This window comes from Poromitra crassiceps (genome assembly GCF_964638095.1).
Source record: "Poromitra crassiceps genome assembly, contig: HAP1_SCAFFOLD_272, whole genome shotgun sequence".
NCBI lineage: Eukaryota > Metazoa > Chordata > Actinopteri > Beryciformes > Melamphaidae > Poromitra > Poromitra crassiceps.
Window position 1 is genome coordinate 70,961 of NW_028152125.1, and position 13,009 is coordinate 83,969.

A 13,009-nucleotide genomic window follows, 5' to 3' on the forward strand; every position below is an offset into this window, starting at 1 on the left:
GACGGTATGATAACCTTGGAGAAAATTACCACGGTTTCACGGTATCACGGTATCGCGGACCTTTATGTATTCTTGTCAAATATGGCACAAAAAAAACATTTTTTTTTTACCATGAACAAAATGATAGTTGAATAGGGACCATGATGACAAAAATATATTTGGCAATGAAGTATGCCACAGCATAATTTAATTATTTGGCATGTTTGGATTTGGGTGCATAGGCAAATGCATGTTGAATTGTTGGCTGGTCTCTGCAGCTGTTGATGTGGATACCCCTCCGCTGGTGCCAGTACTACTGCTAGCCTAAAAAAAGAAAAAATACATGTTAATGTAACCTACATCTGTAATGACAGTTAACTGTTGCGAATGTGTGTGTGCTTGGATATATAACAGTACTATTCTTACTTATCATAAATGACGATTTATTTAATCTAATTTTATGTCAAACTAAAACACATAATATCAAATAGATGCTTATCTTTTGTAAAAATCGGATGGACACTGACTGCACTGGACACAAATGATTGTTTCACGTTGATGGCGCACACCCCCACTCACACACACCCCTCTCACACATTAGCCTCTGCCCCTGTGCTGAGCGCTTGTCTTTTCCCCTTCTCTCTCTCACACACACACTGTTTGTGCCTCAATTCACTGGCAGGTTGGAGGAGTCTTAGTTTCTACATTATTGAACGTTACTTCTCTTCAGTTCAATATGTTTTTGATAACGAGGCGCTGGCCAGCCTGGCCTACACAAGACGTGATCACTCAGTCAAGAAGTAACGTTACGTTAACGTTAGTCAGCTGATGCTAATTAGCCATGTTAACGATAGCCTATGATGAGTCATGAGTGTTTACGTTACGTTAATGTTAGCTACTCCTCAAACCTGCCGGTGGAAATTGTTTAGCGTTATGTCCGATGTGATGTATGATGAAGCAAGACAACGTTAAGTACCTTGAATTTTGCAAATGAGGACGGCTGGTGTTGATGGGCTATCATGTTTGAGGTAGGCTATTGCCTCCTAGTGCAGCCACTCTTCGCCTGCATGTCTTGCATGTTGGCTGTCCTTCCTCCTGTAAGCCCTGGCCATCCGTTTTTCTGATAACCAAAATAGTCCCACACTACCGATTTTGTCCTTTTTTGACTGGGGAAAAAGTTCGGGGGTTTCTTCACCTCTCTGGCAGCCATTGTCACGCGGCACGCCACTCAAAACAATGATGACTCCTTGATGATGATAGCTGCGGTCTGCCAGCTACTGATTGCTCTACACACACATGCAGCAGGGGGGAGGGGCCGCGTAACTGCACTCTGTCTCTGCAAGGGACCTGGGCACTTTCTCTCAGGGAAACAGCTGATACCGTGGAGAAGGTATGACGGCAAAATTTAGTGGTTTTGATACCGTGGCTTTTTCAAACCGCGGTATACCTTCAAACCGGAAACCGCTGCATCCCTAGGTGTCTGTGATGTGACCTTACATTATGCTCCTAAGTTGAAAAAGTTAGGAGCACATTTAAGGACATAATGATTAATCTCTGATACATTACAATTTAGTTTAATTCAATTAAAGTAGGCTACCATTCTCATGATGCACTATGAAGGTCTTACCAGATAAGAATGACTCATTGCAGCTCATTGGCTATAATTGTTGTCATTAAATGATCATTAACCATTTATTTAGTCATCTGTAGTTTGCCTAACATTATGCAATGGTGGTCATGAATGTGAACCTTCACGTTACTGTGTGATTAGTGACATATCCCACAGTGTGCTGTGAAATGATAGTCTCACTGTGCACTGCAGACAGTGAAAAACCATAGCAGATGGCTGCTCTTAGATGGTCTAACATTAACGGACAGCATAGTCATATTGTCAACAACACATTTTAGCGATCTTGACTCACATGTTTGGTAATGTTAGTAATCCCAGAATTGGCTTGACAGTTAGCTAGCATCCCGCTAGCGATGCTAACATTAACACATGCTAAGATGTCATTGTCATGCCAGCCAACCTAACGTTAGTCACAACTCGTCTGCTGAAGCCGTAGCTTTGTCTCCCGCGTACAAAACCACCAGCTGACACATTTTAATTCCATCTGTTTGTGACTCCGATTCCTGTACGAGTGAGTCTGGCCGGTCATACCAGTAATCTGGATGGCTGGCTGCAGATTAGAAATATTCACATTTAAGAAGCTGGAATCTGCTAATTTTGGCTTAAAAAATTCAAAACGATGAATCAATTATCAAAATAGTCGTCAATTAAAACAACTAATTGATTAATGGTTTAATGGTTGCAGCTGTAAGCAGTTATTTTCTCTTCTTTTGTAAAGGCTCTGGGTCCCTTGCTGCCATGGCCGTGTTTGAGGACCGCTACAAGCCTGACATGGAGGTGAGTGCCACACAAATACACATTCTCTCCCAGCAGGTGTCACTACTCAGTACAGGCCAGGGTTCCCACGGGTTCTTGAAATCATTGAAAGTTTGTGAATTTAGAGAAAGAAAGAGGAATCAAGGCCTTAAAAGTTTTTGAAAATAGACATGGGTCATTGAAAATGCTTGAATTTATGTTTTGAATGAATGAAATAAACAAGCAAGCAGTTACTTAGCTCTTAAACTAATAAATAAGTCTCTCTCTATTGCTCAACTTACACAATTCAGTATATTGTTTTGCTGTGCTGTGTTAGAGAAGGCAAGAGACCACATAGTCTGCTAACAAGTTCACACATTCAAGCCAGGGATTCCGTTAGCCGGTATATGCCGGCTTTTAGCCGGTATTTGTTGCCGTGGGCCGGCAAATTAAAAGGTCGCCGGCTCAAGTAGCCGGTTGGAAATGCCAAATAAATTAATTCATTATATAAAATAGCGCAATATTGTGTGACGAGTGATGTTGCCATAAGCTACAACTTAAATATAGACTTTATATATTTTCGCCCCGCTGTTATGTTGAGTGTTGGGTGAAAAAGAGAAAAAATAACTGCCACGCAAAAGCCGCACACTGCAGCTGTGCAGCATCCCGCAGCCGATAGCGCTTTGGCTTGACACAAGAGACCGAAATGTCAACGCAGACATCCCTCGACCAGTTCTTTTCCAGAACAAGATCCAACCAGCCATGAGAAGCCGCCACAGAGAGGAAAAGTTGGGTTGATATTACAATCGCAAGTTGGCTTTGCACATGTAGCGGAGCGCTGATCATGAAGAAACTGCCGCAGGCGTATTGCGAGAATTCTCGCAGCGACAGAGAAGTCCTCTGCAGGTTGTAAAGCTTATTATTATGTCCATTAATTTAGCCACTAATGTCAACATCATTTCAGCATAAATAACCTACTAGAACCTCAGTTGATTTGCCATTTAAGGAGGAGGATTTAATGGGCAGCTTTCATTTATTCATCTGAACGACTTTATGGAGCATCATCTCAAAGCTCACAAGATGCAACACGGGATTTTGTTCTCAGATGTAGGCTACAGGTAACACAAGGCTAATATTCTTACCTTTGCCCTTCAGTTTAACTCATTGAGTGCCAGCCACTTTTGGAGAACGGACGCTCCCAGTGCCAGAGTTTCAGAGCGTTTTCAGTGATTTCTCGAGGCCCGCAGAATATTGTGTGATATTACTATGTAAACACCGAACATGCCCAAAGAACGATGAGACTCTCTTCTATCACCAGCAAAAAAAAAGTTTATTGATATCATTTTCCGTTCTTTAGTTATCAGCCGGAGAAGATAGGTTGATTTCAGTAAAAACAGACGTTTCCATCTAGAAGCTGAGATAATCAGCCTTTTGTGAAATGAAGCATTTCAAGCAAATCACTGACTCTGAAGCTAATATTTTCTGACCTGAAACATCTGAACAGTAGGGACGTGGGAGTGTCTCTGGTAGCTCTGCTCGCTCTGCTGGCTGCTGCGTGTGTCAGGCGAGTCTCTGCTGCCTGCTATGGCAGGCTCTGCTGCCTGCGGATCCACGTTCGGATGGCGGCCGCTCGTCGGGGGAGTCTGGATGGGGCTCACTGAGTTCGTCTGCGTTTCTGGGGTTTCGGTTGTGAGCTGGGATGAAGCTGCGTCCGATTATAGGCTTTCTGCTGCGCGTTTCAAAGTGCGTTGCACCCAGTCTATTTTCGGAGCGCTCCGCCTTGTGCGCCGGCTCCCAGCGCGACACTGAAAAGCCAAACCATTCTCATGAAAATGGTTTGGCTTTGGTTTTATTTTCTGGCGGCTAATCGTGTGGAGAAACTATGCAGCAGAGACAGAGGGGCTCATTTGTGGGAGCGGATTGGCTGCTCTTCGCAGCTAACGTTGGCTCCAGCCAGAGCAATCTGTGCCGCTCTGGCTCATGCATCGGTTTCTCTTTCATCACGGCTTTTTCTGCTGTTTTTCCTCAACTTTCTCTAATCTGGAGAGCACTGTCGCCACCTAATGGGTCCGTAAAATAGGTTATACGCCTTCAATAGCTACAATATTTTTACAGGAGATGCAGGAGGCTTTGATCCACGTCCCACCGTCAAAAAACGCAATTGACGACTTTAGTCGTCATTGGCACTCAACGTTACTATTTGAATTGACGACTATAGTCGTCATTGGCACTCAATGAGTTAAAGTAAAGCAAATATTCTCATGTTGTGAAGTAGGCTATGAGTCCGTTCTGAAAGCGAGTTGGATGCCGGCCTGTCAACCAGCTGCAGTCCCTCGTCATCGTGTCAATATAGACCGCTTCAGAAAATATAGGCTATAAAGTTTGACTGACTGCAGGTCTCATCTCTGGCTTGTTGCAGGTAGGCAACTTCTTAATTTAGATTATCTTTCAAGTTATTTAATTTCTCGTTCTTCGATGCAAAGAGACATTTAATGTAGGCCCGCCAGTGTCTTTCTTTAGGCTTAATTAAACGGGAATATATGACAAACTCAGTTCACAAAGTTTGTGACGAGTTCATTCACTATAATAAAATACATTTGTTGGACGATTGGATAATAGCTTTTGTTTTTTGTGTTTTATTGTTTAATCTTAATGGGTCTGCAAACCCGAACTGAATTAATTAAATAAGGAGCGTTGTGCAGCACGCTCCCTTTGCAAACGCAGACCGCAGTGAATAGTTAATAGTTAGATAATTATTTTGAAATCAAAAAATGATTTAAAATTAAGATTTCGTTTGCAATAATATGTTATGTATTTAAGAAATGATTAGGCTACATCTATCTTTTTTTCAATACATTTTGACTGTGCCTGTAAATATTCTATAAGGCCGGAATTCTGGAATCTTGCCGGCTCCATTGGCCGGCCAGAAAAAATCCTAGCGGAATCCCTGATTCAAGCCTCCCTCTTTTTAATTGTCTGAGAGTTTCTGCTAGCTTTCATTATAAAAAAGATCTCAGTGTTGTAACAGTAATTCACTTTGATAAAAGTGTCTCAAACTAGGCTGTGTTGGCTCCATGAATTTGGGGAATTGGGCCTGGAAAGTCCTTGAATTTGATGTTGAAAAAGGTGTGGGAACCCTGTAACACCTGGATTGCTGTGGTGTATTCCACTGGCTGCCGACATATTACACCCAAACGGCTTCTCGGAGAAGCCTCTATTTCAGTGATTCCCAAGGTGGGCCATGGAGGTACTGCAGGTGGGCCATGGAGGTACTGCAGGTGGGCCATGGAGGTACTGCAGGTGGACCATGGTGGTACTGCAGGTGGACCATGGTGGTACTGCAGGTGGTCCATGGTGGTACTGCAGGTGGGCCATGGTGGTACTGCAGGTGGTACTGCAGGTGGACCATGGTGGTACTGCAGGTGGGCCATGGAGGTACTGCAGGTGGGCCATGGAGGTACTGCAGGTGGACCATGGTGGTACTGCAGGTGGGCCATGGAGGTACTGCAGGTGGGTCATGGTGGTACTGCAGGTGGGCCATGGAGGTACTGCAGGTGGGTCATGGTGGTACTGCAGGTGGGCCATGGAGGTACTGCAGGTGGGCCATGGTGGTACTGCAGGTGGGCCATGGAGGTACTGCAGGTGGGCCGCGAGTGGTCTGCCAACACTCATATTTTCGCAGGCAATCAAATGGCTGTAGCAGGGTAATCTTTAAAGCTACAGTAGAGATCCTGTTATCACAGGGTCCCCGCGGAGGTCTTAAAGTATTCAAAATATTAAATCCTCAAAATAAGGCCTTAAAAAGTATTTAATTTCGTTTACAGGGTAAAGGTCTTAATTGTTTTCTTTGAATAGGTGAATACCGTAACGTCATAAATAAACCTCAGCTGTCCTCACAGTCAGTCAGTCAGCCAGCCCCTCCCCTCCTCACAGTCCAGTCAGTCAGCCAGCCCCTCCCCACTGCTGTTAGCCCCTCCCCACTGCTGTTAGCCCCTCCCCACTGCTGTTTAACGTTTCACTGGCTGCCTCACAATACTGCATCCGACTCAGACGCCCCTGGAGACAATCTTTCTCAAAAGAAACTTACGTTAGCGATCTGGAGACTTTTTCTGACATGGGATTAGCATTAGCAGTAAGCAGGCAATGATGATAGGTCCCGCTAGCTTTGATGCTAAGTTAGCATCGCCTTTTAGCTGTGGTAAATAAAAAGCACATTTCCAGGGATGGCCCGCAGTGACAACAGAATGCACACGCAGGCTTGGGTAAAGGTCTTACCCATGTGTATGAGGGGGGCATAATTTGTGCTCATAACATGTATAACTAACGTTACTAAAGGTCTTACCCATGTGTATGAGGGGGGCATAATTTGTGCTCATAACATGTATAACTAACGTTACTAAGTCTATTCAAACTCTGTAGCGTTTCTATGTGCCTTCTTTGGCCAGGTGAAAACAGCATATTTAGAATGAGTCACTGACTGCTTTGATTGTTTGCTCGTAGGAGGAAGACGCCAAGCGGCTTGTGCGTGATGCCATCGCAGCAGGCATCTTCAATGACCTGGGCTCTGGCAGCAACATTGACCTGTGTGTCATCACCAAGGGCAAGGTGGACTACATCAGACCCCATGATGAGGCCAACAAGAAGGGTGTCAGGTAAGGAGCCAAGCCAGACATGTGACCACAGTGTCTGACTGTCAGGGCTTTCATTCTGCAGCACTAACTGAAAGTGCCATGTGCTCTGAAACATCCCTCTCCTCACTAAAGAACCCTCTCCTCACTAAAGCACCCTCTCTTCACTAAAGCACCCTCTCCTCACTAAAGAACCCTCTCCTCACTAAAGAACCCTCTCCTCACTAAAGCACCCTCTCTTCACTAAAGCACCCTCTCCTCACTAAAGCACCCTCTCCTCACTAAAGCACCCTCTCCTCACTAAAGAACCCTCTCCTCACTAAAGAACCCTCTCCTCACTAAAGCACCCTCTCCTCACTAAAGCACCCTCTCCTCACTAAAGCACCATCCTCACTAAAGAACCCTCTCCTTACTAAAGAACCCTCTCCTGACTAAAGAACCCTCTCCTCACTAAAGCACCCTCTCCTTACTAAAGCACCCCTCTCCTCACTAAAGAACCCTCTCCTCACTAAATCCGCTCCAGTCTTTTTCCAAGCCAACAAAAACACTGGCCAGCGCTATGTGGACACACACCCTTTACTTAGCTTTATTGACTGAATGACCAATTCATGTTTTTTGTGTGTGTGTGTGTCGTCTTGGCTGATTTGATAGAAGCCTAAATGAGCTTGAAGCCTTGCACCTGTGAGTAAAGACGTGTTTGTAGAATGCAAAGCTAACAGCAGTGTCAGTGTGGCTTATTTGACGACTAACCCACTTAACTCAGTTGTCTTCTCTCATTTTGTCTTGATACATTTTCTTTCTGCTGAATCTCAACATCACACAACTTAAACAAAACTGCATGGCTGTTTCTCTCCTAAACGTGTCCAGACCGGCTTGCTGTGATGATGAAGAGGACATTTTTGGCTACGTTCACACAGCCATCCTTAGTGCTTGAATCTAATCTTTCCCCCCCTAAGTGACTCAGATCAGTCTTTTTCATGACTGTGTGAACAGTACAAGTCACATTGAAAGTGACTTTTTTAAAGACGACCTGGGCTACTTTCAAACGTGGTAAAACATCAAATTCGAATCTGATGTTTTTGAAAGTGACTCCGGTGTGAACAGACATCTGGCCCATATCTGACTTAATGCTTCAATGTGACTTCTTCTTCTTCTGTTGAGTTTTATGGCAGTTGGCATCCTTGATGGTGATCCTATTCTGCGCTGGCGGGAGGAGGGAGGGGGAGGACCAACACGCGGGCATTGAAATTAAACCGTGAACAACAGATGAAACGACATCGTCAGCTACCGCCATGTTTACTGCGGTCTTCTTCCGGGTTTACGTAGAACAGGACTGCGCTGCGTGGGACGTTATTGTTGTTGTTCTGTTCACACTGGAGTCGGATGTGGGCCACTTTTAAAAAGTCTGTGTGAACAGCCACACAAGAAAATCAGATGCGAGCATCAAGTCATATTCAAGCACTAAGGATGGCTGTGTGAACGTAGCCTTAGTGACTCAGATCAGTCTTTTTCATGACTGTGTGAACAGTACAAGTCACATTGAAAGTGACATTTTTAAAGACGACCTGGGCTACTTTCAAATGTGGAAAAACATCAGATTCGAATCTGATGTTTCGGAATGTGACTTTGGTGTGAACAGACATCTGGCCAATATGAGCGACATTCGTCACTATTCTGCGCTGGCGGGAGGAGGGAGGACCAAGCGGGCAGATTGTGATTACAAACATGGAGGACAGCTGTGAGGCAGCTAATCAGTGGAGGGACAGTGAGGTTTTAGACCTTATAAGTATTAGCAAGAAGTAGCAGCTATTGCTCCACAGAAAGCCATCATTCAAATGTTGGCTCTCTTTCTCCTCTTCCTCACTATCATCTGCTCCCGTATTCGCTGGCTTCCACTGCACAATAACTTGTAAATTAAACCGTAAACAACAGATGAAACAACATCGTCATCTACCGCCATGTTTACTGTTGTCTTCTTCCGGGTTTACATAGAACAGCAGTGCGTAGCGTGTGACGTTATTGGTGTTCTTCTGCGCATGCGGGTCATGTCCGTGATCTGTTCACACTGGAGTCTGATATGGGCCACTTTTAAAAAGTCTGCGTGAACAGCCACACACAATAAATCTGATCTGAGCAAAAAATCTGATTGGAGCACTAAGGTTTGCTGTGCTGTGTGGAATCCGTTACCCAACCAGGGCTTATTGAATTGTTGTAAACTTCTCCTGTTCTGTTTCTCCTGTTCTGTTTCTCCTCTGTAGAACTGGTGACTACAAGTACAAAAGAGGAACAACCGCAATCTTGACGAAGGCTATAACCCCATTGAACTTGGAGGTGGTGGAGGAAAGTGTACAGACCATGGACACCTCCTAAAGCAGATCTACATGGTGGTGTTTTCTCGCTGTAACTTCCCCTCCCCAGCTCCCCAATAATTACTTAACACAAATAGCATGTAGTTGTTTTTTCATGGTTTTCAATAAACAGTTTGAGTTGGTAAGCATGTTTTGTCAATGACCATTTTTATGCCTCCGCCGGCGATAGCCGATCTGGAGGCATTATTTAAGTTTGGGAAGATGCCTTAAAATGACATGTTGGTATATAGATACAGTCGGTCTGTGTGGGAACGCCCACAAAATGTTACTATGGCTGGCGCGTGAGTGGGGTAAAATCCCCCATATATCTCAATGGGCTGATTCACCAAAGGACGGTGCTGCGGCTCTACACTACAGGATTGGGGATTCTAGAGCAGGTACATAAACGTCTGTTCAGATGTGCGTTTACTGCAGTGGTTGAATCATCAAGCCGGCTGGGCTGGGCTGGGCTAGCGGCTAATCGCTAACTATGCTGAATGGGGAGAACGGGAGGATTTACCCCACCCTGACCATGCCCCCAGCCAGCTACCCCATGACGATACTCTGCGCTTCCAGATTTTATATATATATATATATATATATATATAATATTTATTTGAAAAAATAAACACTTGAATATCATGGATCCTGTGTGAACTATATGTTTTTTGCATTAAAAAAAGCAAATATAACGGTACAAACTCCAGTTCATGACACGTCAACAAAACCTGACAGCTTAGTGGCGCGCATGGAGTCTGCTTTCACCTAGTGTTCATGGAAATTTGTCGTAGCATACTTATAGAATATTTATTTTGAGACTTTGAGATTTACCTCAATAAATTAGGACATCTATGCGATGCCACAAGTGAAATAACCTCTTGAACATAACTAACACCTGTTGAAAGATTAAAACAATTGTGAATCACACAATGCCAAGTTCTGTTTGACAGAGAAAATAAGTTGAGAAGAACACTGCTAAATGAATGAACTACCTACAGTACAAAATGTGTGATGGAGGGATTATTAAATCAACCGACCATATTTCAACTGACAAACTACACGATGCTGTTCTCTGTATGCTGAGAGAGCAGCGTTAGCTTGAAAAAACAAAACATGGCTTCTTCTGATTAGTTTATTTGAAGGTGACCTGGGCTCTCTTGCTCCCTCTAGTTGATCGGCTGTCAAATTTCACACTAGCAAAGATAATCTGGCTAAATGGCTTGTAGCAGGTTGCATAGAAGCATGGCTTAACAACAATGTGTTCTATTACATTATATTAGTTGCATTACACATAGGTGGCAGAACTCATTCTACAGACTGATTTCAGTCAGTTAGACCCTTAATATAATCGATGCAACTGTGCTTTATTCTTATTGCCATTGACTATTTCCTTTACATTCATTTTGAGAGTAGCAGAGGACTTTACATTGATGCATTAAAAAACATAAAAATACATTTTCACCAGAATGCAGGAAATGAAGTGACACATTCACTACTTTTACACCACCACCAGGTGGCGGAGCGGGTATCAAACCGGCCACCCACTGGCTCCTGCATCTCTCTGTGGTCAACAACTCACCACCAGCTCCCCTTCGCTCTTCTCTCTCTCCTCTGGCTCTCGCTATTCAAAACTGAGGCTCGAACCCACGACCTCAAAACTGACTGAGGCTTGAACCCACAACCTCAATACTGCTGGGCAGCAATCAAACTGTCTGAGCCACTCGGGCACAGTTTGCTTTTCAGTCTTTCCTCTGGGTGTCCACTTTCAAAACTGTCTAAAACTGACTGAGGCCATGTCCACACGGAGACGAGTTTAGGTGTATCCGCTAAAGTTTTTTCTCGTATAGACGTTTCGTCCGGACGGAACCAGCGTTCTGAGAGTATACGCTAATTTTTGAAAACGGGTCCCAGAGTGAATAAATCTGAAGACGCCACCCTTGCATTTCCGTGTTTACAACCCATACGCATCTTTCCTGAACCGATGGCGCCATAGCCCCACCTCTCTCCACCAGCAACAATTTAGGCTCGAACCAGCCTGACCTCCAACTGGATATGTCGTTTGTACAAGCAGCTGAACACGACCTAGAATCACAGCCCAGTCACAGAATTTGGTTAAATAATATAACCGTGCAGGATTTGAACCTGGGGCAGCTGGCTTGACAGCTGCCTGTCGTAACCCCTCAGCTATCAATGCATTGCTGTCCCTACCCCTAACCCAAACCCACACCCTAAGTCACTGTTTCAACTTGCTTTTTGGGCAGAAGTCACGTAGTACTTTTTCTCTGCCACTGAGGTGCGCTAGTCTAGCAGATGTGGTATAGGGTCGTATTGCAGTGATACGACGTCATTGGTCGTATGAGTTGGAGGATATGTTGGCTCGAACCCACAACCTCAAAGCTGTCATGCTGCTGTCAAACTCTGTGAGCCACTGAGCCTCACGAGGTCAGGTCATTTCTGTCACAGCTTTTCAGTTTTCACTTGAGAAGTTCTTCAAAGGTGTGGTGTGGGTTAGGGTTAGGGCTAGGTTGGGTTAGGGTTAGGGTTAGGTTTAGGTTGGGTTAGGGTTAGGTTGGGTTAGGGTTAGGGTTAGGTTTAGGTTGGGTTAGGGTTAGGTTGGGTTAGGGTTAGGTTGGGTTAGGGTTGGGTTAGGTTGGGTTAGGGTTAGGTTGGTGTGGCCATAGCTGTCAAATGGGTTAGGGTTAGGGTTAGGGTTAGGTTGGGTTAGGGTTAGGTTGGTGTGGCCATAGCTGTCAAATGGGGACATGTCCCCACTACTTTTCAACACAAGTGATGCCCTTTTGTACTCAGATGTCGAATATGGTCTGACAGAGAAGTCTTGGAAAGTAATGTCAGTAATGTATTGTCTTACAGTGTCGGGGTAAAGCATTAAAGTAACTTATTACCAATAGGATTTCAGTAATATCCTACATGTAGTTATTTTGTCAAGTAACACAAGTTACAAATTGAGTTACATCATCTTTTTATCAAAGCATATTTAAATAAAGATACAATGATTTCCTAATCAAATTGTGTTTTTATGCAAATAACCACTATAGATGACAATAACAAAGGAAATGGATAACATTTAGAATTTTGGCCGGTTTACACTGACTTCAAGACGGTTGAAATTCTTTTTCGGGATGTTCCAGGCGGCGATGTCATACTGCTCCTGCTTAATATATTGATAGTATTCCGTTACATCACCACACGGCCATCTTGGTAGGAAAATAACAGATGATTGTAATCAATTAACAGGTGATTACAATCAAATGACACAAACAGCCAATGAGCTCTGTGTATTTTAGCGCCATATTGGTAGGAAAATGTTAGTGACATGGGAATACTATCTATATGCTAATATCAATCAAGTATCACATGACCTTGATTGCCGAATAACTTTTCCATTTGTCAAGCAAATAATTACTAACCTGAATATCTGCTACACACACACACACACACACACACACACGTGTTTATGTAGGCCTATAGTACTATATCAAATACCGGCAATGTTGGGGAGTAGTGAACTACATGTGGTTGAACTACATTTTGTAGCAGCTTGCTGGTAGTTCAACTACATTCCTATTTGCGTACTGACTCAAGAAGTTATACTACTTTTTGGTCAGTTTGGTGTAGTTTAACTACTCAAACTACAAACTACAATTTTGAGCAATAAAATGAAAGGAACA

General features: G+C 43.8%; 1 protein-coding gene across 1 annotated transcript in view; it reads left to right on the top strand.

The window, feature by feature from the left end:
• The window catches only part of LOC310770947 (proteasome subunit beta type-7-like), a 31,441-nt gene extending 21,972 nt beyond the window's left edge, over positions 1–9,469 (top strand). Inside the window, exons 6-8 of the mRNA XM_083663644.1 lie at positions 2,328–2,386; positions 6,845–6,996; positions 9,231–9,469. Coding sequence (XP_083519770.1) covers positions 2,328–2,386; positions 6,845–6,996; positions 9,231–9,342 — 323 coding nt within the window. The 3' untranslated portion in view covers positions 9,343–9,469. The remainder of the gene's footprint in view (positions 1–2,327; positions 2,387–6,844; positions 6,997–9,230) is intronic.
• The last annotated feature ends 3,540 nt before the right edge of the window (positions 9,470–13,009 follow it).